Below are 26,277 nucleotides of genomic sequence, written 5' to 3'. Positions count from 1 at the left end.
ATTCAGAACTGTTTGCGTGTGCTGACATGTAACGTATGTAAGAGATGATACGCGTTTATATGCCACGCAAAACACATCCCTGCTGACAAGCATACGTAGAGAATCTACAGCGGTGGCTGCAAGAAGGAAGAGAGATTTCACAACAAGCGCCTCTAAGACGAAAACGAGGCTACGTACCGGAGATGATCGAGTTTGTGTTCACTTTCTCGCTTCTGGTGTTTAACTCTGTTTTAGGAACATGGTCACTATACAGTGCCAAGAACTGCTCCCTAGTCATGTTAAGGAGCGCCTTGAGGCTGGCCACAGAAACAGTCGGTGGGGCGTTGGCAGTTTCTTGCCTTCCTGAAAGATAAAAAACTATTAATGCAAAATGCCAAAGTTTTACTTGAACTAAGAAGCATACATGAATTAACATCCCAACTTATAATACGCCTGCACTACCAATATCATTTTTCTTTTTAATATTTATAAAACGTATCAACCAAATAACCCTACCTTTGATTTAATCAGATTAAAATACATTCCAAATGCTAGAAAATATATATGTGGTAAAACAATTTGATCTACATGCAAACAACAATCATACTCCCCTTAATACACAAAATACTCACATTTTCAAATTCCTAATGGTGCCACACTTTCCAGTACATTTTTAATACACTTTTAAATATATCTCTGCAGAAATCAGGTGTGCAAAATTATCCCAGTCCGTCTTTCAAGGTAATAAGAATGCTGGGCCGTAAATCATGTAGCTTTGGGTATGACGAGAAAGGAAAACCATTTTGCCCACATTTTCATGCTAATTACAAGAACATTCCAAGAAGTTATAACCACATTTATCTTCATGCCCCGAGTTGCACAAGCATGGCACAGGGGGCTTAAGAGACCCGAAAGGAGGATTTAGCATTTAAGTCTTATACATTAATCTGGTCCAGCTGAACATTCAGACATGGTAAATCAAGTCTTCCGCAAAATACTGTTGTGTCAGTCAAAAGAATATTTTAGAGAATCAGTAAAACTATTTAAACTTTTAAAGTTCAATACCCTCATTTTATTATACAAATGTTAACAGCCCCTTAATATTGCAGTAAATGTCGCAGTCGAATACACTACCACGTTGTGAATTGGGCACAGTCAGCCATTTTGTTTCATTCTGTGGCAGACAAGCAGCTATCAGGCACTATCCTTGAGGAGTCAGTACTGGCTCAAACTGGAATACCAGGGCCTCGGTTACTAATGTGCTGGATTAAAGTTACTTCAGTTTTACCACTGGCTGAGTGAATTGAGCTCAGCAAGCAAGGCTAATAACTACAGGACATAGGGATATGTTGGAACTCGCTGTTCACTGAAGAACCAAGAAAACCAAGGTGGGTGATTAATATTTTAAGGTGATTGCCAAATAACATTTTATTTAAAAAAAAAAATACATTTGAACAGTTATGTGGTAGTGACATGAACAATGGCTGGGCATGTTTTACCACTGAATTGTCCTTGTTACATAGGAAATATAAAATATATTGGAGAGGAAAGTCAAAAAAGTTATGAGAAATTACAAAAATAGTAGGGACATTAAGAGGTTAATCTGTGTTACACTCTAATCCTGTTAAAACTATAACATACGGCGTGCAGATGGAAAATCCCACCCAGACTAAGTTTGTCCTTGTTGGGACAATTTAGTCACTATGCATAAGACACAACTTCTAATGCCTGTGCAATGTGCTGCGTGGTCTACGAGACTAACAAGAACTATGATTAAATACAAACTATGTCTTGAACATCCTGGCACATTACTCTTTCTGTCCTCGTTACAGCACTGCCTGGCAAATATGTAGAGGGCACTAATATCACATACCTTGAGGTTAAGCGACCCAGGAGGTCTGCTACCTACACAGGAGGGACTCTGTCTGAAACTGTTCATTAACAGATTTCTCATAGAGCCCCCACTTCACCAATGTTGATAATCCTGAAGGGGAAGTCCTCAGCATGCACTGCAGCATACTTTCCTCAACACCCAAAGGCTATGTGGTAAGTGTAAGAATTGCAGAATATTCATTTATACAACTGATAACACATAAAATTAACTAAATAGCAACTGAGCTTTACCTTAACGAAGGGTACAAGATAGGACATTGCGCTTAACACACAAACAGGAATGTGGGTTTGAGTAGTAAATACAGATGACATTAATACAAATGATATTGTCATTCTATACATAAGTAAAAAACAGCATCTCAGTCTTAATATATTGTTCAAAAACCCAAAAGGTGGACACAGTGCTGATGCAAGAGGGAACATGACCGACGCATGTGAAGCACATGAAAGAAAGGTAAACCAGAATAATATGCACACCGAAATTGATTTTTTTTTTTTTTTTTTTTTTTAAAGCAGGACTGGGCATGAAAGGAAGATAACTGGCCGTAAAATCCGCTAAGTTAATGTAAACGGGGTTTCGACCCTAGCAAATTCAGGTCATCATCAGGACAAGGATGCACAAAAGGTAGAAGACTGCTGCAGATTTTCACATATACAATATATGATGCCACGTACCAAACCCAGAACAATTTCTAAACCCTGTGGAGAGGAGAGTGCAGACAAGGCCCAGAAGAACAATCCAGAATGTGTGTCAGCCAGCCACACTGGGAAGTGAGAACTAATTGGTCAATTTCATTCACTCCTTTTACAGGTGGTAATGGTAATCAAGTCCGATTAGTAGACAGCACATGAAAATATTAACTAACCAAAGTATGCAAATTGGTTGTACTGAAAAGAACCACCACAAACTGAACAGCTTCTGAGAATTGGAGGCTCATAAAGCACATAACCCAGCTCTAAAGTTGCAGGTGTTGAAAATGCACAGAAGCGAGACTTCCTCCGTGTGCGCTGCCTGACCGGGTATGCAGACCTGCTGGCACAATTCCTGTTGAGTTCCTACAATGCTGATGCTCAGAAATACAGCATCATTGGTTCACGCCAATTATACTGGTGGGTGCTCCATCAGTTCTTTTTGTTGAGATGGGGCAGCATTGCGAATCAAAAATAGCAACAGCAAGATACTGCCAATTAATGCCAATCCCCTGAAAACACTTGAAAAAAGTGAGTAAATGGCTGAAGGTATAACTCCACACAGAGTCTGGAAAGTGCTGAGAAAACCAGAAAATACAGCCTTAAAATTCATTTCTGCAACAAGTCACAATGTGAGAGCCCAAAATCACATATGGGACACCTGATCTCATCCCATAGCAACCTTGATCACTCAGCATCAAGTAATTCCCATTTAAAAGTAACTGGGCAAATCAAAGGGACAGGAATACCCTTCAGATAGAAAGCTAAACTCACCACGGACGCTTACATGTGCTGGGCAAGGCCATCTGTTTACAAAAAATGGCTTACAGAAGTTTTACATTTACTACTGCTAAGAAAAACCTCTGTCGAAGAGCAGGCATTTTTAATCAAAGGGCAACTACCACACCTCATGGATGTAACTGTCTCCTAGCTGCTCAAATATGCCTACAGGAAAATGTTTCAAATACAAAGTGAATTGTAATATTGATGTAGGCAGAGAGATCACCCCATGTGTCAACCATACTGACAATGGCATTTCAGCTACAGTAAAAGGAAACATTTCTAACTTTTCAATGTTAAGCATGATGTATTTAGCTTCAGTGTTTATCTGTTGTTTCCATGTAAGGTTAAAAGCAGCAAATAACTCTTTACAGTTAACGTGCTTCAAAGAAAGGCAGCCATTTTTAGAACTTTTAATGTCCAACTCAACTGCATAATGGACCTACACTGACTTTGTCCTTGGTGTGACATGTCATTTAGATATTTTCAATAGCAGAGGACACAATGTTGTTTAATGTGTAAATGTGGTTGAACAATGTGTTTATACCATTATCAAGAATGGCTAAAGCTTTCTTTCATTTTTCCTTATCTACAGGGAGTGCAGAATTATTAGGCAAATGAGTATTTTGACCACATCATCCTCTTTATGCATGTTGTCTTACTCCAAGCTGTATAGGCTCGAAAGCCTACTACCAATTAAGCATATTAGGTGATGTGCATCTCTGTAATGAGAAGGGGTGTGGTCTAATGACATCAACACCCTATATCAGGTGTGCATAATTATTAGGCAACTTCCTTTCCTTTGGCAAAATGGGTCAAAAGAAGGACTTGACAGGCTCAGAAAAGTCAAAAATAGTGAGATATCTTGCAGAGGGATGCAGCACTCTTAAAATTGCAAAGCTTCTGAAGCGTGATCATCGAACAATCAAGCGTTTCATTCAAAATAGTCAACAGGGTCGCAAGAAGCGTGTGGAAAAACCAAGGCGCACATTAACTGCCCATGAACTGAGAAAAGTCAAGCGTGCAGCTGCCACGATGCCATTTGCCACCAGTTTGGCCATATTTCAGAGCTGCAACATCACTGGAGTGCCCAAAAGCACAAGGTGTGCAATACTCAGAGACATGGCCAAGGTAAGAAAGGCTGAAAGACGACCACCACTGAACAAGACACACAAGCTGAAACGTCAAGACTGGGCCAAGAAATATATCAAGACTGATTTTCCTAAGGTTTTATGGACTGATGAAATGAGAGTGAGTCTTGATGGGCCAGATGGATGGGCCCGTGGCTGGATTGGTAAAGGGCAGAGAGCTCCAGTCCGACTCAGACGCCAGCAAGGTGGAGGTGGAGTACTGGTTTGGGCTGGTATCATCAAAGATGAGCTTGTGGGGCCTTTTCGGGTTGGGGATGGAGTCAAGCTCAACTCCCAGTCCTACTGCCAGTTCCTGGAAGACACCTTCTTCAAGCAGTGGTACAGGAAGAAGTCTGCATCCTTCAAGAAAAACATGATTTTCATGCAGGACAATGCTCCATCACACGCGTCCAAGTACTCCACAGCGTGGCTGGCAAGAAAGGGTATAAAAGAAGGAAATCTAATGACATGGCCTCCTTGTTCACCTGATCTGAACCCCATTGAGAACCTGTGGTCCATCATCAAATGTGAGATTTACAAGGAGGGAAAACAGTACACCTCTCTGAACAGTGTCTGGGAGGCTGTGGTTGCTGTTGCACGCAATGTTGATGGTGAACAGATCAAAACACTGACAGAATCCATGGATGGCAGGCTTTTGAGTGTCCTTGCAAAGAAAGGTGGCTATATTGGTCACGGATTTCTTTTTGTTTTGTTTTTGAATGTCAGAAATGTATATTTGTGAATGTTGAGATGTTATATTGGTTTCACTGGTAATAATAAATAATTGAAATGGGTATATATTTTTTTTTGTTAAGTTGCCTAATAATTATGCACAGTAATAGTCACCTGCACACACAGATATCCCCCTAACATAGCTAAAACTAAAAACAAACTAAAAACTACTTCCAAAAATTTCAGCTTTGATATTAATGAGTTTTTTGGGTTCATTGAGAACATGGTTGTTGTTCAATAATAAAATTAATCCTCAAAAATACAACTTGCCTAATAATTCTGCACTCCCTGTATCTGCCTTAAATGTGCAGCAGCTTCCATCTGCGAAAACTTCCATATTTCGGTATATATTGCATATAAGAAACATGTTGAGCATGGTTTTCTGAGACCTAACCAGAAGTCTTGTAAGTTAGTATCTATAGACAAGAGTCTAAGGTGTTCTTATGCAGCCCTTAATGTGAAAGATTGTTGACAAAGTTTACCCATGCTGCAGGGGGTGGCGATACCAGAGTGTTGTGTGATGTGATGACATAACAAGGGTCAGGTCTGCCAGCTCTAAAACACTGTTAAAGTTAACAAAACATGCATGACAACCATTTGTGTCAAATGGCCACAAGAACCATCCGTTGGGACCTGAAAGTGATGAATTAAAGGTACCATTCTGTACCCAACCATTAAGCTGTTCTTCTATGACATTTAAAATATTTTGCCAATTATCAAATTTTGTGAAAGAGGAAATACTGGGAGTATTCATTTCTTTTATTTATGCTAACCCTAGGCATCTTCTTTGCTGTACGCTGTCATTCAGAAATATTATTTGCAACTGAATAAGACAAGCTCTAAATAAAGTTTCTGTGCCCTGTATTTGCCAATCTTTTGTTCCCCAAACACTCTTTAAATCAATCGATCTCTTCCAGTACTCATCACCTTCTATTGCTAATTGGGAAATTAAGGAATCTGAATAAATCAATTTGGTGTGGGCTAGCAATATTTGCCTTGCTTTCAAAGGAGGTACTTTGAAATAATTGGGTTGAGTATTTTTAGCATCATGCCCAGTGAAATAAGTTAACTTTTCTACATATGTTTTCGAACTCCCCACTGGTGGAGTTGGACAATGTGCCCACTGTGTATAATTATAAACTACTCATGGAGTACCAGCTCTGTGTAGAAAATGGTGTCCATTATAATGATAACAGAACATTTCTCCATAATTTACAGTGTTCATGTAAACATCCTCACTTTTAAATGCAGTATACTATTAAAGCTCAGAAAGCATAGAGTCCACTGTTTTTACATACCAGTGATCAGAAGCAACCCCAGGTGTAATAATGTAATTCACTTATACTTTAAACACATAAGGAATTCCAATCATTTCTGTAGGACCCAAGATATCAAATGCTACTTTATCCCAAACAATCCCATTGGGAAGGGGAACAGCTGAAATGTTCACAAGGGGCAAGTCTCTTTGGGCTTTGTGAGGATAAATAAGGCTTTAAACCCTCATCCACCAGTTCAACAGAAGAGCGTTCAGGAAGGTAATAACCATGTATCAGCAGAAAGAAAACAATGACAAAACCAATCCATGAAAGAAAGGCAAACAGTGTCAATAATATGCACAAATCGTACCATGGACGAACCAAGAATTATGTTTAACCCAGTTGAAAAGTATACATATTGTTGATACAGGTACAGTTGCTGAAGAGTTTGAAGAGAAGTAATCAATGTTGGCAAAGTAACCAGAAGCAGTCTGTGCAAAAACTGGAGCCAGTGCAAGTGAAAGAACAGGTAAATGTATCGATAAGAGGTTCATAACTGACGATTCCATCAGTTTGTGTTGCATTGGAAACTGCAAATTTATGTTCTGGACATTTCTCGTCGAATTGGTGACAGGAATCAACAAAAAGTTCATACTCCGCCCTCCCTAAACTCGGGAAAATAATTTCAGCATTGCTTAGTGCTTGAAGAGGTATATCCTAAATGGTAGTGAGTGGGATACAGGAACCAGCCAGGAATCCTCGAGGTCTACTGTGCAGATGGGCCACATGATGCAATTTGACGTTGTCAATTGAAACAAAACAGTTATCTTTAGAACTAGGCAGCAGGAGTAGAATAACAGATTTGGTACCATCTATTCATTGGCTAGATCACCAACTTTAGGAATCCAGCCAGTGGATGGTGGATAATCCCTCATTCTTAAGGTGGTGACAAGTGCTGATGAATTTTCATCGAGTAACTGTTATATTTCCTGAAAGACAGTGACACATTCACTTATGTCAAATGGTGTTTTGGCCGCCACCGCACCAGGGCCATCAAATTCTGGGATGTGCATGGGGACCCAAAACAAGACTTCATAAGGGGTGTGTCCACCCAAAGACTTTCTAGGCAGATTATTTAGTGCTCTCTGGACTCTGTACAGGTGATGAAGCCAACCACGACCCGATTCTAGTACCCTAGCTGTTAAGGATTGCTTTAAGTCTCGGTTCTTCTGCTTCACAATCAAATTTCCCTTTGGATGCTATGGAGAGGAATAATGCACCCAAACTCACATCGTTGCCATGGTGTCCCTGAATGCCCTGGAGGCAAATGCAGGGCCCTGATCTGAGTGGAATGCTGCGACTGCATATGTTCTGATAAAAACGTGCACATCTTTAATAACAGTTTGAACGTCAGCTGGCCATTGTGGCCACACCCATAGAAATCTGGAGTATGAATCAACAGCAACAAGAATATATTTGCATGTACCATCAGGTTGTAAGGGACCACAATGGTCCAGGTTCACCCACTGCAATGGTTTGTTAAAAATTAAGAGGTGTGTTTGCAATGGGCGTTTAATTGAATTTAATTGAATAGGGTATTTGTAAGGAGCTCGATCACTCACAGGAGCATCCTGGTACTAGCAAAACCATCAATTTGTTGACAAAGGTCACAACTAAGGACATACTGCTTGGTCTGTTTATATAGACCAGGCCACCAATAGCGTTTCTGCAACAGAAAGATGGTAGCCACCACACCAGCATGGGCAGAAGCAACACCCTCATAAGCAGCTTTCATCAGATGTATTCTGTGGTCTTGGTTGGGGATCAGGCAATCACCCACGGCTAGTATTGTTGCAAAGGCAATGCTTTGGGCACTTAAGGGGTAGGAATATTTTGCAGGGTATGCTTTTCATATGGGCGTGCGATCAGCCGAGGCTTTCATTGCAGCCAGTGTTTCACCATCCTACCTCATATGGGAACGGGTTATCGCAGCAACAGAAGCTGTAGACACTGCAGATTTGGCAGCTTCATCTGCGCGAGATCTTCCTACAATGTTTATTCCACAACACTGGTGACCCAATGTAAGTACTACAAGAGCCTGTGGCAGCTTATCTTTGAGATCTGACACTTCGCCCCCCCACAACAATCTGTGTTTTATGGTATTTCTCTTGGAATCTCTGAAACCATTAAGGCACCAGTAGGAAAAGTATTCATTAAAAGATTGGACACAATAACACGTGGGGCCAAACCCCATCTTTTTGAGTACCCTAAAAAAGTATGGCCATCCGAGGGTATTGAGTGCCTTCCCTATATCTAGGGAGGCTATCCAAGGGCGGCTCCCAAAGGACTTTGCTTGGTCCATTAACATAAATAGGCGAGGAAGATTTAAGAAGATGTTCCAACCAGGGATGAATCCGTTTTGATCATAATGCACTAACTGTTGCACGACAGGGGTCAATTGGTTTGCTAGAATTTTCCCTAGTATTTTATAGTTGGTGTTTAATAAATAAAGAGGGCAATATGAGCCCATTAGGATCTGGTTTTGGAATAACCACCAGAATATGTTCGCAAAGAGATGGGGAGCATGCCTTTATCAAAAGCTTCGCTGAAAACTTTAAGCAGGTGTGGTAGGAGAGTAGGGAGATATGTAGAATAGAACTCAGCTGTCCAGCCATCAGATTCTGGTGTCTTGCCTCTAGCTAGCTGTTGGATCGTCTTTGTGAGCTCATCAGCTAATAATGGAGCATTAAGATTAAGGTTATGTGCTTCTTGAAGGTGAGGTAATTGGAAAGTAGTTAGGAATGTGTCAATTAAGTCAGGGTCGGTTAGTGGAGGAGCAGTGTAAAGTTCAGTATAGTAAGCTTAGAAGGCCCCATTTATGGTTTCTTGAGTTTTAAGTGCGTGTCCCGTTGCGTCACATATGGCAGTAATTTGGTGCCTAGGAGATTTGGATTTGGGCAGCCACGCCAAAATTCTACCCGATTTGTCCCCTTTGGCATGCTTCGGAGCTTGATATTCCCTGTAATCCAGCCAACATAAATGTTCCAGAGTTTGTGCATGTGTGTGTCGCAACTCAGAGTTGGGGTACTATGGGTGTATCTGTCAGGAGGTGTTGCTCCAACCTGCGCAGATCTGACTCCAATGTGCTTAATTCCGTACGCAGCACCTTACGAGTGATGTATGCTGTTTGAAACGTGTGTCCCCATAGGACCACCTTGAACGCGTCCCATTCAACTCAAGAGCCCAAAGCTGTGCCAGCATTAGTTGTAAAGTATGTGTCAAAACAGGTAGATATGGTCTCTTGAAACGGGAAGTCAGGTAGTACTTCAATGGAGAGTGGCCAAGTAGGTATACGGGGGGAGGGTGGAGAGCATCCCCAGTTGAGATGTAACAATAATGGGCAGTGGTTAGAAACCGTGCGCCCGAAAATATTTATCCCGTGGATCCCCAGTAGTGCCTCTTCCGTGCAGCAGAGGAGGTCTTTTCTGGTGTATATTGTGTAAGCTGGAAAAATAAGCGTATTCCCTTTGAGAGGGACGCAAACAGCATAATGCATCCCTGGCCTGCATGCCCATAGCCCAATGTGTCAGATGTTGGGAGAGTGTGATAGATCGGGCCCCAGGAATTGGAGGGCCGGAGCGACCTACTACCACGTCTGGAACACAGTTAAAGCCGCTCCCGGCCTCCACCCCCCCAGTAGAGTGGATAAGTCATGGAGAAGGGCATATGTGTCTGTAGGAATTGTGGCTGGTTGATGTTTGGAGCATAGAGAGAGACTAAGGTAATGGGAAGGCTGTCCAGAATCCCCTCCAATACTGCATACCGACCACCGGTGTCCAAACTAGTAGGAGTGATCTGCAGTGGTGTACTCGGTGCCACCCATATAAGCAACTCTCTGGCATACCGCGAGTATGTGGTTCCTAATAGGGTTCCATTGCACCCAAGCTCCGACACACACTCAACTGTTCCATAGAGACAGTCATCTTCCCAGAGACCTGGAAGCACACCAAGACCCGCCTGCTCTTGAAGAAAACCACAGTCGACGCCGCTGGATCTCAAGAATTACTGACCCATCTCTTCCCAGCCAAGGTCATCAAAAAGGCCATCAACTCTCAGCTCCATAAGCACATCGAGGACAACATCCAGGACACCTCCTAATCAGGTTTCAGGAGCAATCACAGCACGGCGACCACCCTCCTCCCTGCCAGAGATGACATCCGTTCGCTCCTCCACCATACAGCAGCCCTCATCTTACTGGATCAATCGGCCGCTTTGGACATGGTCTCACACCGCACCCTCTGCTACATGCAGCCAGCATCCGCAGAAAGGCCTTACAATGGATACGCTCCTTCCTGTCTGGTAGAACACAGAGAGTCAGACTCCCGCCTTACCTGCCAGAACCTAAGGAGATCAGCTGTGGAACTCCACAGGGTTCCACCCTGAGCCCGACACTCTTCACCGTCTACTTGCCCCCCTTCGTATCCATTGTCAGGGACCACAGAACGAACATAGTCTTCTACGCCGACGATACATAGCTGATCATCTCACTGACCGAAAACCCCACTTCTGCCAAAAAGAATTTCCACAACGGAATGGAAGCTGTCGCCACCTGGATGAAGGACAGCTGCCTCAAGTTCAACTCTGACAAGACCGAGATCCTCATCCGGGGACCATCCACATCAGCCTGGGATGACTCCTGGTGGCCATCGACCCACAGCCTCTGCAAACTGAGCCACACACGCAACCATGGCTTAATCCTGGACTAAATCGCTCACCATGGCCCACCAAGTCAACTCAGTCGCATCCTCCTTCTTTCACACACTTCCGGAAGATCTACAAAAAGATTCCAAAGGACTACTACATAACTGTAACCAGCAGACTTGACTATCACAATGCCCTCTACACCTGTAGCACCCAGAAGAACCTGAAGAAATTACAGAATATCTAAAATGTCTCCGTCAAACTCATCATGGACATTCCCCGCCACAAACATATAACCAATCAACTAAGACCTCAACTGGCTTTCTATTGAGAAAAGAATTAACTTAAAGTTCCTCGTTCACACCTACTAGGCCCTCCACGACCTAAGACCCGCCTACTTCAACCACTGAATCACCTTCTTCTCCCCCACCAGACCTTTCCACTCAACAAGCACTAGCCACTGTGCCCCACATACAGAAGACCTCGGCTTGTGGAACATCCTTCGCCTACCTCGCTGCAAAGAGTTGGAACACCTGCCCCTCAGGCAGTCACCATCGCTACCTCAATTCAGGAAGTACCTTAAAAGATGGCTCTTCAACTGAAGCTCTGAGGACAATCCCCCTTAGCGACTTGAGACCCTTACGGGTGAGTAGTTGCACTTTATAAACCCCGATTTTATTTGTTTTCCCTCTAGAGCGCTTGCAAGTAATGTCTAAGTCTACCGCCGTCAAGTGTGTTTCTTGCAGAAGTACAAATGTTATGTTTCTTTTACAGAGGTATTGATAGATTTGATATCACTTTATATGATTAGCCATCCCCGTACATTTCAGGTGAGTAACCAATATCGGTTGGTTAAGCTCTGACCCATGTTAGCCATAATACTAGTGTGTCTAGCCATTTTAAATACATTTCCAGTTATATTCATTCCCCTGGAACACCCGCAGAGAGCCAAAGAGTTACCCCTCTATTTAAACTTGCAAATCTGATGTTGGCACAGCGTTGGGTGAATTGCAGGGGCCTTAGGAGCAGCTTCCTCATGCCTCTCCCCTCCTTTACAGCAACGAAAAGGAGAAAGCAAGGAATGTTCCCACCATAATAGATGGGTCCAGGGTTTGGGCAAAATGCTCAATCAGGTAGTCTGTGCCCCGGTTATGTATCAATAATGCGATGTACTACAAGGTTTGGAGGTCTGTGATAGTCCGAGAGGAGGGGGAGTTCCACCAGCAGCATGCATTCATATTGGTTTCCCATGGGCTCACCGTTAAGTGTTGTGCCACTGCTTGTGGGAAGGCTCACCTAGTCCCAAGTGACTGCACTGCATTCGGTTCCCTCGTGGCACAGATACAAGCAGTGGGAGTGGGCTGAGACCGCCCCAATCGTTGCACAGATCAAAGATGAGCAGTTTTAGTGGTGGGCCAACTCACTGTTAGACAGGAAGAAGAAGGTATTATGTTGGGGTGCGGGGCCCTCACCCCAATCCTCAACGTTGTGTGTAGAATAGGGGTTGGGGAGCACCTCCAGAGGGAAGGACCAGCGAGCTGTCCCAGGCGAGCTCTGTTCATTCCATGGAAAAAGTGCCACCGTGGGGGCCGCAGCCCAGTCTGCCAGTCCGGGTGGGGAGCAGCCCAGCAGAATATGGACCACAATATAGCACCTTCCGATCCCACGGTGCAGGAGCCTCTGCAAGCGTGGCACTCCTCTGAGGCCCAGGGTGTAGGCGTGCATGTCTGCTCGGTGAAGCTCGGTGGGAAAGGGAGATCTACTAGTGGGCAGCCTCTAGCTCAGCAGTAAGGCAAAGGCTATGCTGCATGTCCGTCCAGTCGCTCTCACTGCAATAGAGAGCCGTTTCCAGGTGTCAGGACCACAGGCAGCAGGCCAGGCATCAGAGCTCTGATGTATGGAACCTACTTGGTAGCCATCTTAACCACACCCCGGGTTTCTCTTTGTTCTTAATCGAAATCTCCAAAGTGTTGTGAATTCTTTTTCAGTTTCACATACTCATGTTGATGCTTCGACCGCCTTCTTCTCTTGCTCAGTTTGTCAAGTGAGTGCTGCAAGAAACGAGATGGGCGTGTATCAGTATACTGATATCTGTCCGGTGTTTTTAGTGTTTCAAGAATTCTAAGATTATATCTTTTTTCTGAGGTCTCTGAATGTGGAGATTCTCCTCTTTGGTTTCTTTCATCTTTTTTAGATTTTTGTTTATGACAGTGTTTTTAGAGCCCTCCTATGCTTGCTTGGTATTATCCTTACCGCAGTTACTTTGTAATTGTAGTTTATTTGGTCTGGACCCAGACTATCCTGATCTGTAATGGTATAAGTTTCAGAAATATCTTTGGCAGCTCACGTTCTTGATCTTGTTGAGGAACGTCTCTGAGCTCCTGGCGTATTGCCAATGCTGCTGCTTTCCCTTTAATATTGATTAACATAACTGAGGAGACTGTGGCAAAATTGCCTATTAGTTCCATCCCCAAATCCAGGGCAGAGGTGCTCCATGTCCATTTTGGATTTGTTTTAACACTTCTGGAAGACTCTCAATATTCGGTGTACCATGCGTAGTGGTATAAATTGCAACAAATATTGAGCCCTAAGTGGCACAGTCGTCTGTGGAGGGAACCCCTCCAAATGGCAAGCACACTGCTTGTCTTGAAGTCCGTACGGGGCAACATTGCATAGTGAGCCCATTAGCAAGCAAATACTGTGAGACTGGTTGTCTACAGTTTAATGTTATATTTACTAGTTGTGTATCCACCATATGAAAAGATAGGCTTCAAAGTCGGGAACACCAAATGGGTAATCCTATTAACGATCAAGCTTGAACAACCTACAGACAACAATAGGTAATACCTATCTAGCTGAGGAGGATTTTTCCCTAACACCACAGACTTCTCTGTATAAAGGTAATTAGATTACCTTTGTTATGTGAAAGACTGGGATACTCAGGAGATCCGTTAAGTTTGTGCCTGGCCAAACGTTGGTGGCGCTATGCTGGAAGACTCTGAGTTTAGGGTGGCAGCACCACCAAGTGTGGGTGACTGAGAATTTTTATGCAGATGAAACATAATGCAGTGGTGATTGTCATCATTACAGTGAAAATATAAACACCCCAACGATCCTGGTCTAATTACAAAATCTAGTGAATCCTACCTACAACCTAATGTCCAACCCTGAAAGCATAGTGGTGATAGCCCTTCTGCCTATCCAGTCTATGGGAAGAGTCTCCACCCGATACCTGAAAGACAGGCAAGGGTCTGCCTGTTGTGTTTTGGCAATCCTCCCGGTTGGCTGAAGAGTCAATGTCAGGATCAACAAAGCTGTAGATAGGATGAAGTACGCCCTCAGACGGCCATGGCTGGAATACCCTCTACCCTCCTTAGACCTATGTGGTGTTTATGTAACAAAACACGTTATGCTGTAGGAACAGGCCTGACTTGATATACATTTGGGGTCTGCGGGAGGGAAAAGGGATAGCACGTGGTAGCCCAAAAAAAAAGTACCTTTCTCGCCGCGCCGCTTCAATCCTCCCCTACAGGCACAGGCTCCCAGCCTGCCCTGCGTCCAATCCAAACTCTGCTTTCAAGCTTCTAGCAGCAAGAGAGCAGTCTTAGGATTGGATGGTGCGCCCAGCCAGGGCACTCCAAGACAGAGTGAGAGCCTCTGCCTGCTCCCTCCAACCCGGCAACAAAGTGCCGCGTTGGAGAGAGCCTACTATTCTTGTATGTTTGGCCAGCCTGAGACAGCCGGCCAAACATATGTGCACTGAGGGGGGAGTGCTGTGCACTCCCACTCTGTCCCTGTCACATCCAATGGCCCGCCCCTTTTACAGTAAAATCATAAAAAAACAGAGTTTATTATGGTTTTACTGTAAATGTTTTGATGCTGATGCTGGTGGTGGGTGGTGGTTGTTGGTTGGGGGGGGGGGGGGGTGTTGACTTGGGGTCTCAACACTACTCTGCCATAGCGGAGGAGCCGCCCCTGCGGATTTGTCTGCAGCTGAGAATTGACTCAGTAATTCTTGGAGTGAAACAACTAGGTAAATTATCATGTACAAAACACAACAGCCTTGAACAGGACACAGAATGACATGCGTGCAGAGGACTGATAAATGTAAATCACGAACAACTATGCCTTCTCAGAAAGGCAGCTGATAAAATAGAGATGCAACAAGCTAAAAGTGAGTTATGCGAACATATAATAAAGTGAATAAATAGGTGAAAAGGCACAAGCTATGGGCCTAGAGCAACAATAAGGGTGCCCAACCTAAGTACTAAAAGGAACCCACAAAAGAACCAAGAACAACAAAGAAGATACAGAACATATCTGCATGAATGACATGAACCTTGATGGCTTCCCAACTTTCATGGAATGCCAAGTCACTTGGATTCACCCTGGACACCAACCTCACCCTCAAGGAGCACACTGCCATAAAACAAAGGCTGCCTGGTAAAGAAACTCAGTCATTTTCTTCGAGAAATCGGCTTCAAAACTGCTGTTCAAGCCCAAGTACTCTTGCATCTGGATCTTAATGCCCTACCCAATGGCCTCCCAGACTCCAAACTGGCACCACCTAGAGGCATCCTACACGTTGCAGCACGTCTCAGGGTGCTGGTTGTGATGGTTTTGTAAATGATGCAGCCAGGCTCTGTGAAATAAGGCCGCCAGTACAAGCAGACAACATGGATCGATAAAGCTCAATCAGGATGAGGGTTACGTTATCATATTTCTTCAGGCCCTCAATGAAAGTGCCGAGGTATGTAGGATGCCCTTAAGGGAGGCGATTGTGGAGTCTATGGGGTAATTGAGCAGTGTGTCACCACCATCCAGATGTGAGAATATGACACACTCTAACTCTCAGTCAGGAGAGATGCATTTCTGGACTAAAAAAGGCACAGGCTCTGCAGGAGTGACAGGGTTTTCTACTTCCTTGGGTGAGGTAGAGGCGGGAGAGGAAAGAGTCCTGAAATGCAGTATTACTAGAATACAGGTGGGACACGAAGACATCTATGGGAAGACCACTTCGCTGGCATGAGGGAGGATGCAGAGGAGCTTCGTTACAACCATAACTACACAAAGAGTAGGTGAATCTATGACATCACTACTTGGGTGTAATTCGTAGTGATAACATGTTCTCATTAGAGGCATGTTCAAAGTCAGAGCAGGCCTATAATGAAATAATCTCTACTGCATTAGAGCAACATTTTCGTCTCCCACTCAAGAATAAAGAATTTAAAAAAAAGATGTAATTTTACAAAAGGAATGTGATTCACGCTCTAGTAAGCACAAAGAAAAACTGTGGCAGTGGAAGTATTTCCCCAGCCACCAGTTGGAAAATGTCATTATAGATGTTGCATGCAGACCTGTTACACATTGTAAATTCCACACATGCTTACCATAGTTTTGGCTCGGCTTTCACAGCGTCACTTAACAAGAGACTCAGAGAGATCTAAATTCATGTTTACATTGTGCATCGTCTGCCATAATAAATGGCAAAGGGAATAAGTCTGAGCTTGGCAAACTGGTGCAAGAATTATTATTATTTTTTTTTTTTTATTATTATTATTTTTTTAAATTGCAAACACATGCCACAAAAATAAAAACTAATTAAACATGCTGCTAGCTAAAGCGTGCTGCGATATGCTTACAATAAAAATTTAAAATGTAAGAAATAATCACTGCACCATGCAATTTAATGTTATTGTAAAGGAGACAGTAAATTTAACCAAGCACTCAAATTACATGAAGTTACAATGGTGCAATGTTGCATAAACACTATTTAACAGCAAGTTTAACAAGCATTTGCAAAGCAATAGGTCTCACGTTTGCTCGAGGTAGAGCTATTAGCGTTGTAAACTCCTAACTGGACTTTTCTTGCCACATAAATTGAAAATTTAAAGTAAAACAGAGGACATAAGCAAGCCGAATCAAAGTGCCACGTTGCCATGATCGTGAGCACGAAGAAGATACACAAAAGGAAAAAGAAGTTTGCTTGCAGTCTTACATATCGGTAAACGTGCAATTATCCATGTAACAGGGTCGATGGCTAAGGCGGTAACAAAACTGGCCCAAGGAGGGACAAACGTAAAGCATTTACTAATGATAGCAAAGGATGTCTGAAAGGCAAACCCATGAACAAATGATAGTGATGGGCGAGTGGTAGGTGTGGTTAAAAGCCAACCGATAGATTGCCACAGGCCAGAGTGTTTGCGCGCTTGACCTAAAAAGGAGATGTTAAACAAATAACCGGCTAACTGAGCGCCAGAAGGACAGGCAAAATAAATAGTTGTTATTTATGTAAAAAGTGAATCATCTTTGTTACAGAGGAGGGAACTATTTTAGGTGGATGTGAACATTATGCACAGGCTTTGCGCAGTAATTCAACATGAAGATTTGCAAAGTGGGCTGATCCACTATACCTTGCTGTATGCAGTTGTGGTCAGAAGCAAAATGTGAATCACAATTTAAAAGACTACTGGTTTAAGTACGATGACAAAAGGTCCCTCTATGTATGTATTTATGAATTATTTTGGAGAAACAATATCTTGATGAGATAAAGAGCTGAAGCTGTCTCAAAGGCCAGACCAGACCGAAAAAATATTTGTGTTGTGCCCAAATTTGGTGTTTTTTTCAAACATGTTGCACTTGTTTATTTTTAGCGCCTTCTTTCTCAGACCTGAGCTATGGTTCATGCACTGCTGGATGGTGGCTCGGGTAAGCTGGCTGCATTCTGGCCACAGACACTGATGGTAGTGCTCAGACGCATTAGACAATGCCACCCCCTGCGGGAGTCCGGAGTCTGTATGATGCCAAAGAAATACCCATCAAAGCTGTGCGCAGTTCTGAGTCAAGCTGTAGTGGATGTAGGTCAGGCATTAGTAAGTTATCCAGTCCTGTATTGTTTCCCGAGTTCTGGGGTGTAACAAAACTGCAAATACCAGAAGCTAAAGAATAAAACTATGAGCATATAAGCAACACATCTGAAAAAAAGCAACTTCAGAACTTTTGGACTAATGCAGACTCACATTGTCCTAGTGCCAGTTATGTGCATGCTTGCAGATGCTGTCTCACACACACCATCATGCTATATTACGTGCACACCATTCGCTCACAGGTTTGCTTCACCTCTTGGTGACAAGAATGACTATCACTGTCAGAGCAGACCTGGCCTGGCCTGAGGCACCAGAACCCAACAGATCACTCTTCACTGTAGTAAGTCGTTGTCAGTTAACGTACAATCGACTAGTATAATCCTGGTGGTTGTTGGCCAGTAAAATACATTGAGGTTCCACCCTGTGATCTTCCACGAGCAGATGCTATTATGTCTTTGGAATTTGAGAGCTGTCCTTCATTTAATAAAAGGACGAACAAATCTGCAAGTACCAGCATGCAAAAAGTGGTACCAGGACTGGAGAAATTGTCATGTCCGATATTATTTAGGGTCATGTGTTACTGTGGTATAGACTCTGGAGATATGTTGTTTACTCTGCCTCCCATTGGATCGAGTCAATTGGTTTTATCTCATTTGAAGTATTAAAGGTTTTATTGATTTACAGAGAACTAAAGTCAGGCAACAATGGTCCTCAAATAAAAACATGGCTCCTAACCAGACATTAATAAGTCAACAGGTATGCTAGTAAGTAAATAAAAACAACCACTGGCAAAGCTAATAGTCTGTCATTAAGGTTTGCTTTTTTTAACACATGCAAAGACACAAATGAATAAACGGGCATAGTGGACCGCTGGCTAGCCAATACTTGGTTTTATTTGCCATCACGTGGAAATTGTTTGGCCTTATCAATAGCATAAAGTAAGCACCCCCAGCATGAAAAAAAATCTGCTAAAACTAAATCGTGCATCAAAAACTAATACAAATTTAAACTGCATAGCTGCAAATTAAAGCAACTCAATTTTGAAGTTAGTTTATATGGTGCTCCCCCAGGCAATTAAACTTTGATTTTGTTCCTTTAATTTTTAACAAACAATCACAGCAAAGTCAGAATAGCCTTTGGCATCATGGCAGAGAAGCAACTAGGCACTAAAAGGGTAACAGCACAGGGATGTTGTTGGCTTTGTTTTTGGATATCAGAAAAGCCTGACCACACGATGATCACTCGAAGTCTACAGTTTTTGTTGATCTTGCAACACTTTGGACAGTCATCTTAGAGTTAGGCTGCCCCAGTCGCAAAAAGACAGCTTACCATTACAGCACCTTAAGGTCACACTCACACTTAAGTGTTGACAAACACATTAAATGTTTTCACTTCAGCTTGCATTTTTTAAAGAAAAGGATTGCTTTATGTAAATTGAATCCGAAAAAAGTGTCGTCAGGGTTTATGCTGCAAATATGTGAAATAGTCCCTCATGCGTTGCAATGAAAGCAGTCCACTGGAAGAAGAATGATACACCAATCAGCCAATAGAACGTAATGAGTAATCCTCCTCTGAGGCTCACTATAACTATTTATTGCAACCTTACTGTAACATTGTTTCAAAATGTCTAATACCATGTGCTGCAACATTTCACTTGTTACTTACTCAGAAATTCTTTCAATGCAGAGGCCTGAGCTTGAACCAACTTTTTCTCTCTCTGAATTATTTGTTCTCCGTTAAAACATGGAAGAGAAGTGATGATATCTGTTACAATGCTCTCTAAAGGAACAAATCAAAATGCATTGACACAGATCCACGAACACAGGCTAAAACAGACATTTTAGCGTTCTCTAAAAACTAGCAAATAAATCTTGGACTGTTTACCAGTGAACTTTATAATACTGATTCTCAGTTTCACATCCCAAAACATATGTTATATGTCGCAGCCACCTCCCAAGACAGATACCTCGTAGCCAAAGCTCCTCTTGAATAGGCCCCGCCCTCCTCTTCCCTGAATGAAAGCGTAAAGGGAAACCAAACTCTCCAATTGGCCTGGGACCGAAAACATGCGATTGAGACAGAATAATTAAGATCACCAGTAAATTATCAGACCATTATCTCGTCTACCCGTTTCTGTTCCTGGCCATTACAATATAAGAAAATATGCAGAAAATACAACTCAATACCCTAGGTATGCTAAATATAAATAAACTGTATACAAACTGGAAAGAGCAGAGGCTCTACTAAGAATGGGAAAACAGCAAAATGAAAATCTTAGTTAGTTTACTCTAATATAATATTTCACTAAAATAACAAAATGATGTACACAAACTTGTGAAGTGAGTTCCAGAATGTAATTTCAAATATTAGTGTTTAAATTCCGGTTTATCAATTTAAAAGATTAATATAAAGCCATAAACTGGACATCATAACCCACATGACTATTGATGATATTGCCAGGCCCACACATTCTGCGGGCTTGTGACCTTTCTCAACCTCAAACCCTACCCTTGATTGCTTAGCTAACCATTTCCCTTACATCCACTTAGGATTTGTAGGAGGGGTGGTGTATTACTGAAAAGAAAACAGTATAGTTAGAGAGTTACTGTATTTACACCTGCTGGTACATAGAATGGAAGTAGTGTCATCCCTGGAGGCAAGTGAGGTTGTGCATGTTGAAAGTTAGATAGTGCTCGGTTTACAAATTAGTAAAATTTGGCATGCAAGAAGTATTCCGTGTTAAACAAGGTATTGGTCTAGTGCACCTGATGTGGGTTGCAGAACCACTATTCAAAGTAGGTTGTGGCTTAAAGTCAGAGCCTGTTGTAAAACAAATCTGTGAGAAAAGCCAAAGCTTCTGTTTACAACAGATTATTCACCGGTAGGTGTTTACGCACATGCCCATGTTAAACAATTTTAATATAGTGCTATTGACAAATTCTATGTAACAAGCATGTTTGTAAGTTTATGGCTGTTTATTTCCAGAACGTTGCTGAAGATTTGGAAGCACTGCAGATTGTTGGAGAATATAGGGGTGGCCCAATAAGTGGTGGTTTAACTCTCACTGGGGTTGTAATCATTAACCCCTTTGGTGCGGGCGTCGGCCAGTGGCCGACGCCCACACACCCTCCCTGGTGCGGGTCACGACCAGTGGCCGACACCAGGGAGGGGGTTAAAAATCCTCCGGTGCAATGCACCGGAGGATTATTATTTTTTTTACGTTAGGAGACGCGGAAGAGCTTCCGCGTCTCCATCCCACCCCCCTCCCGCCCCCTTATGACGTCAGCGCGCCGCGAGGCGCGCTGACGTCACAGTTTTTCCCCACCGGAGAAGGAGAGAAGCAGGTAAGCGTTCTCTCTTTTTCCGGTGGGGAAAAAAAGGCCAAAACGGCCTCCCCAGATGCCAGGGAGGCATCGATGGAAAGGGGAGGCTCTCCCCTTTCCATCGATGCCTCTCCCTGGCACTGTTTCCTGGCCGTGGATCGCAGCGCGGCTGCGATCCACGGCCAGGAAATGCCCCTAGGCACCAGGGATCTTCTTTGGGGGGGTCGGCCCCCTCGTAAACGGGCCGCCCCCCCCCCCCGGGGGCAATATTTAAGATAGTACACAGTTTTGGGGGGCGATCGCGCCCCCCAAAATAAAAATAAAAAATAAAAATGGCGGGGTCGGCCCTTGGAACACGGGCCGACCCCAGGGGGGAAAAACAAACGTGTAGTTTTGCCTGGGGGGGCCGATCGCCCCCCCAGGTTAAAAAAAAAAAGAAAAAAAAAAAAGTTGGTGGTCAGCCCTTAGGGTGACCATCAATGGGGCCATTTTTTTTTTTATACATGTGTGCTTTTCCAAGGGCAAGCACACATGTATAAAAAAAAAAAAAAAGATTTGTGACTTCAGTGTCTTGTTTTCTTTCTCTCTCTCTCTCTCTCTCTCATATATATGTGTATATATGTATACACATATATATATATATATATATATATATATATATATATATATTTATTATTTTTTTTTTTTTCAGGACAAGCATTGCAGCGTCCATGTGCAATTTTTCCCCACGGAGAAGGAGAGAAGCAGGTAAGCGTTCTCTCTCTCCGGTGGGGAAAAAAAGGCCAAAACGGCCTCCCCAGATGCCAGGGAGGCATCGATGGAAAGGGGAGGCTCTCCCCTTTCCATCGATGCCTCCCTGGCACCGTTTCCTGGCCGTGGATCGCAGCGCGGCTGCGATCCACGGCCAGGAAACGCCCCTAGGCACCAGGGATCTTCTTTGGGGGGGTCGGCCCCCTTGTAAACGGGCCGCCCCCCCCCCGGGGGCAATATTTAATATAGTACACAGTTTTGGGGGGCGATCGAGCCCCCCCAAACCAAAAAAAAAACGAAAAAAAAATACAAATATGGCGGGGTCGGCCCTTGGAACACGGGCCGACCCCAGGGTGGGAAAAAAAAACATGTAGTTTTGCCTGGGGGGGCCAATCGCCCCCCCAGGGTAAAAAAAAAAAAAAAAAATTTGTTGGTCAGCCCTTAGGGTGACCATCAATGGGGCCAATTTTTTTTTTATACATGTGTGCTTTGGCAAGGGCAAGCACACATGTATAAAAAAAAGGTTTGTGACATGAGTGTCGTGTTTTCTTTCTCTCTCTCTCATGTGTATATATATATATATATATATATATATATATATATATATATATATATATATATATATTTTCAGGACAAGCATTGCAGCGTCCATGTGCTGCTTTTCTGACTTGTTGGTGTGTATCTGGGCTTCTAACAACGCCCACCTCACGCCCATCACTACCACTCGTTCGTGGGCTTGCCCTTCAAAAATCCTTTGATGACATTGGAAAATGATTTACCTTTGTCCCTCCTTGGGGAGGTTTTGTTACCGCCTTGGCCATCGCCCCTGGTACAAGGCTAAGTGCACTTTTGCAGTTACATTTAACTGCGAGCGAACTTCTTTTCCTTTTGTGTAACTCTTCACATAATGCTCATGGTGGCCGTGACGCTGTGAATCGGATCTCTTATGTGAAAGAGTTTAACTTTCAATAATCAATTTATGTGGCAAGAAAAGTTGGGTTAGGAGTTTATAACGCTAATAGCTCTAACTCGAGCAGATGCGAGACCCATTACATTGTAAATGCTTGTTATTCTTGTGTGTGTTGTTTTATAATGGTGAACAATTTCACCGCACTCCACGAGGACCGTGATCAAGACTCCTTGGTGAGTTGAAACACGTTGGTGGTTGACTGCAATAAAATACACTTTTATTTGTACTTCGTGGAGTGCGGTGAAATTTTTCGGCATTAGATAATTTCTAGATTGGTCTTCTCTGTCACTGGGCACATATATATATATGCAACACAAATTGGTTAAAAAGACTGTTGCGCAGTGCACTCCACTGCCGGTGCTCAGTGATGGAGGAGAGCAACCTCGAAAATATTTTGTGAACAAGAATCTCACCGCACTCCACGAGGTTCAAATTGACATGTTTTATCGCAAGTATAAACAATGAAAGAAAAGAGGGACTCATTTACTGAGATCAAGAATCCTTGAGTCGAAACGCGTACGTGGCTGTTGCTTGCAATAAAAGATGTCAATTTGAACCTCGTGTAGTGGGGTGAGAATCTTGTTCACACAATATATATATATGCATGCATGCATGTCTTTTCTGTAGTGGCAGTTGCCATAAAGTAGCTGAGTGGATTAGTAAAGGCAAGCGTTACCTGCGCTTTAAAACTAATGTAATGCCAGGGGGACTATGGAGATATGAGTGGCACTTTTGCTGGGTAGTACTGAGGGAATTAGAATTGGAGGTAATGGGAGGCAGAGCACCAAAAATGACTGTTGCACAGGGTGTGTGGTAAGGTGAAGTAATACATTTTTTTTTTGCTTTTTTCAGCGTTTTCAGAAAATCTGCAGAATTGGAGAAGAAGCGAAGGTAAGGTGACAACATTTCCTGTTGTACACAACAAACATAGTCACAAAATTGCGTGTGGGTATCTGCCTTCTACGTAGGCTAGTAATTTAGAGGGACAGTTTAGCCAGTTGCAGAGATGGCGTCTCGTTGGATGACTGCTGATCAAGCCCTAGCTCGGGTTATGGAGGACAGTTCTGATGTAGGCTCAGAGACTGAGACAGCAGACACTGAGACAGCATCTGAGGGAGAGGACAATGGGGCAGATTCTGGGAGTGATTTTTCAGTCGGCGGAGTCCCATCTGACGACACCTCTTCCAGTGAGTCTGAAGGAGACAATGACGACATCCGTGCTGTCCCTTCGCAAGCACATTCGGGGCAGCGGGACCACATTGGGTTAGCCGAACCCAGAGAGCACGTGCTTGCTGCCGCAAGCACAGAGAGAGTGCTCTCTTGGCAGTCCCCCTGTTTGGTTCAGCCCCAAATTCCACCTTTTACTGGTGACGCTGGATGTAAAGTCGATACAGCTAACTTTTTGCCAGTCGACTACATCTATCTGTTTTTGGATGTTGACTTTCTTCAGAAAGTTGTGCAGCAAACAAATTTGCGTGCAGACCAATTTCTGAGGGAGCGCGGAGGCACTCTAGGGCCCCGTTCTAGGGCACGCCAGTGGACTCCCACTTCGCTGGCGGAGTTGAAGATATTTTTGGGCCTTACGCTCAAAATGGGGTTAGTACAGAAACCCACCTTGCAGTCCTACTGGACGACTCGCACGGTTTGGGTAACTTCCATCTTCGCACCATACATGAGCAGAGATCGTTTTTTGCTACTGCAGCGCATGCTGCATTTCAATGACAATTCTGCTGCATTGCCCCGGGACCATCCAGATCATGACAGGTTGTTCAAAATTCGGCCTGTCGTGGAACATTTGTCTGCCAGGTTTCCAGAGATATATACTCCTGGAAAGAATATAGCAGTCGATGAGTCCTTGATCCTGTACAAAGGACGGCTGCTCTTCAGACAGTACATTGCGAGCAAAAGAGCTCGCTATGGCATAAAGCTGTACATGCTGTGTGAGAGCTCTACTGGCTATGTGTACAGCCTGAGAGTGTATGCAGGGAAGGATTCTACCCTAAACCCTGTAGGTTGCCCTCCTGTGTTAGGGGTCACAGGTAAGATTGTATGGGAACTTGTCCAGCCACTTCTTCACAAAGGTTATAACCTTTATGTGGACAATTTCTATACAGGAGTAGAGCTGTTCAGTGAGCTCTACAACGCTGGCACTGTGGCCTGCGGTACAGTTCGTTGTAACCGCAAAGGATTCCCGCGGGAGCTTGTTTGCAAGAAGCTCCAGAAATCACAGAGTACTGCATTGCGTTCTGACGAACTGCTCGCAGTCAAGTTCCTAGATAGACGTGATGTATACGTGCTCACTACAATTCATGATGAGAGCACTTCTCCCATCACGGTTTGGGGTCAGATGGCCGAAGTCCACAAGCCCATCTGTATACTCGATTACAATAAGTACATGGGTGGAGTGGACAAGAACGACCAGGTTCTTCAACCATACAATGCGTGTCGTAAAACTCGCACTTGGTACAAGAAACTGTTCACCCACCTGATTCAGATGGCAACATATAATGCGTATGTTGTTTACCGTCAGACAACAACAGGAAGACTCATGACTTTCCTTGACTTCCAGTTGTCTGTAATTGAAAGCCTCACTGCTGTTACAGAAGAAGCAGCAGCCTCCACCTCATATGTTCTGGAGGATGTGGCAAGGCTGCAGGAGCGACACTTTGCTGATCGCATACCTAAAACACCCAAAAAGGATCGTCCATGTCGTCGCTGTAAAGTGTGCTCAAAGCATGGAAAGCGGCAGGAGAGTCGGTATTACTGTCCCCAGTGTCCATCACAACCAGGCCTCTGTATCCCTACTTGCTTTACGTTGTATCATACTAAAGCAAAGTTCTGGGAAATCGACTGAGGTTGAGCTGCTGTTGGGTAATCCTTTCAGTGGCAGTGCATGGATACCGAACGTCCATGGGCCACTGCTTCGTTAGGCAAAGAGCCACAGAATTTTACTTCATCATGGACTTCCTTTTGGCGTGGTCGGTGTTCTGTTCAATTAACATGCATTTTCTTCTCCCTACTGCATATACTAGTGGACAGAACATATGCCACATTGCCATGGAGTACCCTTTCTTCACCTGCATGTCTACCTTACTTTCAACAGTAGATATGCTCTCTCAGTTCGAGGAATCACTTTGTAGGGCATACTTGGAAGCCCCCAACTTGCTTCCACAAACTAGTATAGGTTCACTTGGCTATTATACAGGA

General features: G+C 43.6%; 1 protein-coding gene across 1 annotated transcript in view; it reads right to left on the bottom strand.

The window, feature by feature from the left end:
• The window catches only part of MTBP (MDM2 binding protein), a 192,924-nt gene that overhangs the window by 79,109 nt on the left and 87,538 nt on the right, over window positions 1-26,277 (bottom strand). The window contains exons 13-14 of the mRNA XM_069220682.1: window positions 19,693-19,806; window positions 178-342 (exon numbers count right to left, since the gene is read on the bottom strand). Coding sequence (XP_069076783.1) covers window positions 178-342; window positions 19,693-19,806 — 279 coding nt within the window. The remainder of the gene's footprint in view (window positions 1-177; window positions 343-19,692; window positions 19,807-26,277) is intronic.

The sequence above is a fragment of the Pleurodeles waltl genome, chromosome 2_2 (assembly GCF_031143425.1).
Source record: "Pleurodeles waltl isolate 20211129_DDA chromosome 2_2, aPleWal1.hap1.20221129, whole genome shotgun sequence".
Classification (NCBI taxonomy): Eukaryota; Metazoa; Chordata; class Amphibia; order Caudata; family Salamandridae; genus Pleurodeles; species Pleurodeles waltl.
This window is presented reverse-complemented; position numbering and strand designations above follow the sequence as displayed.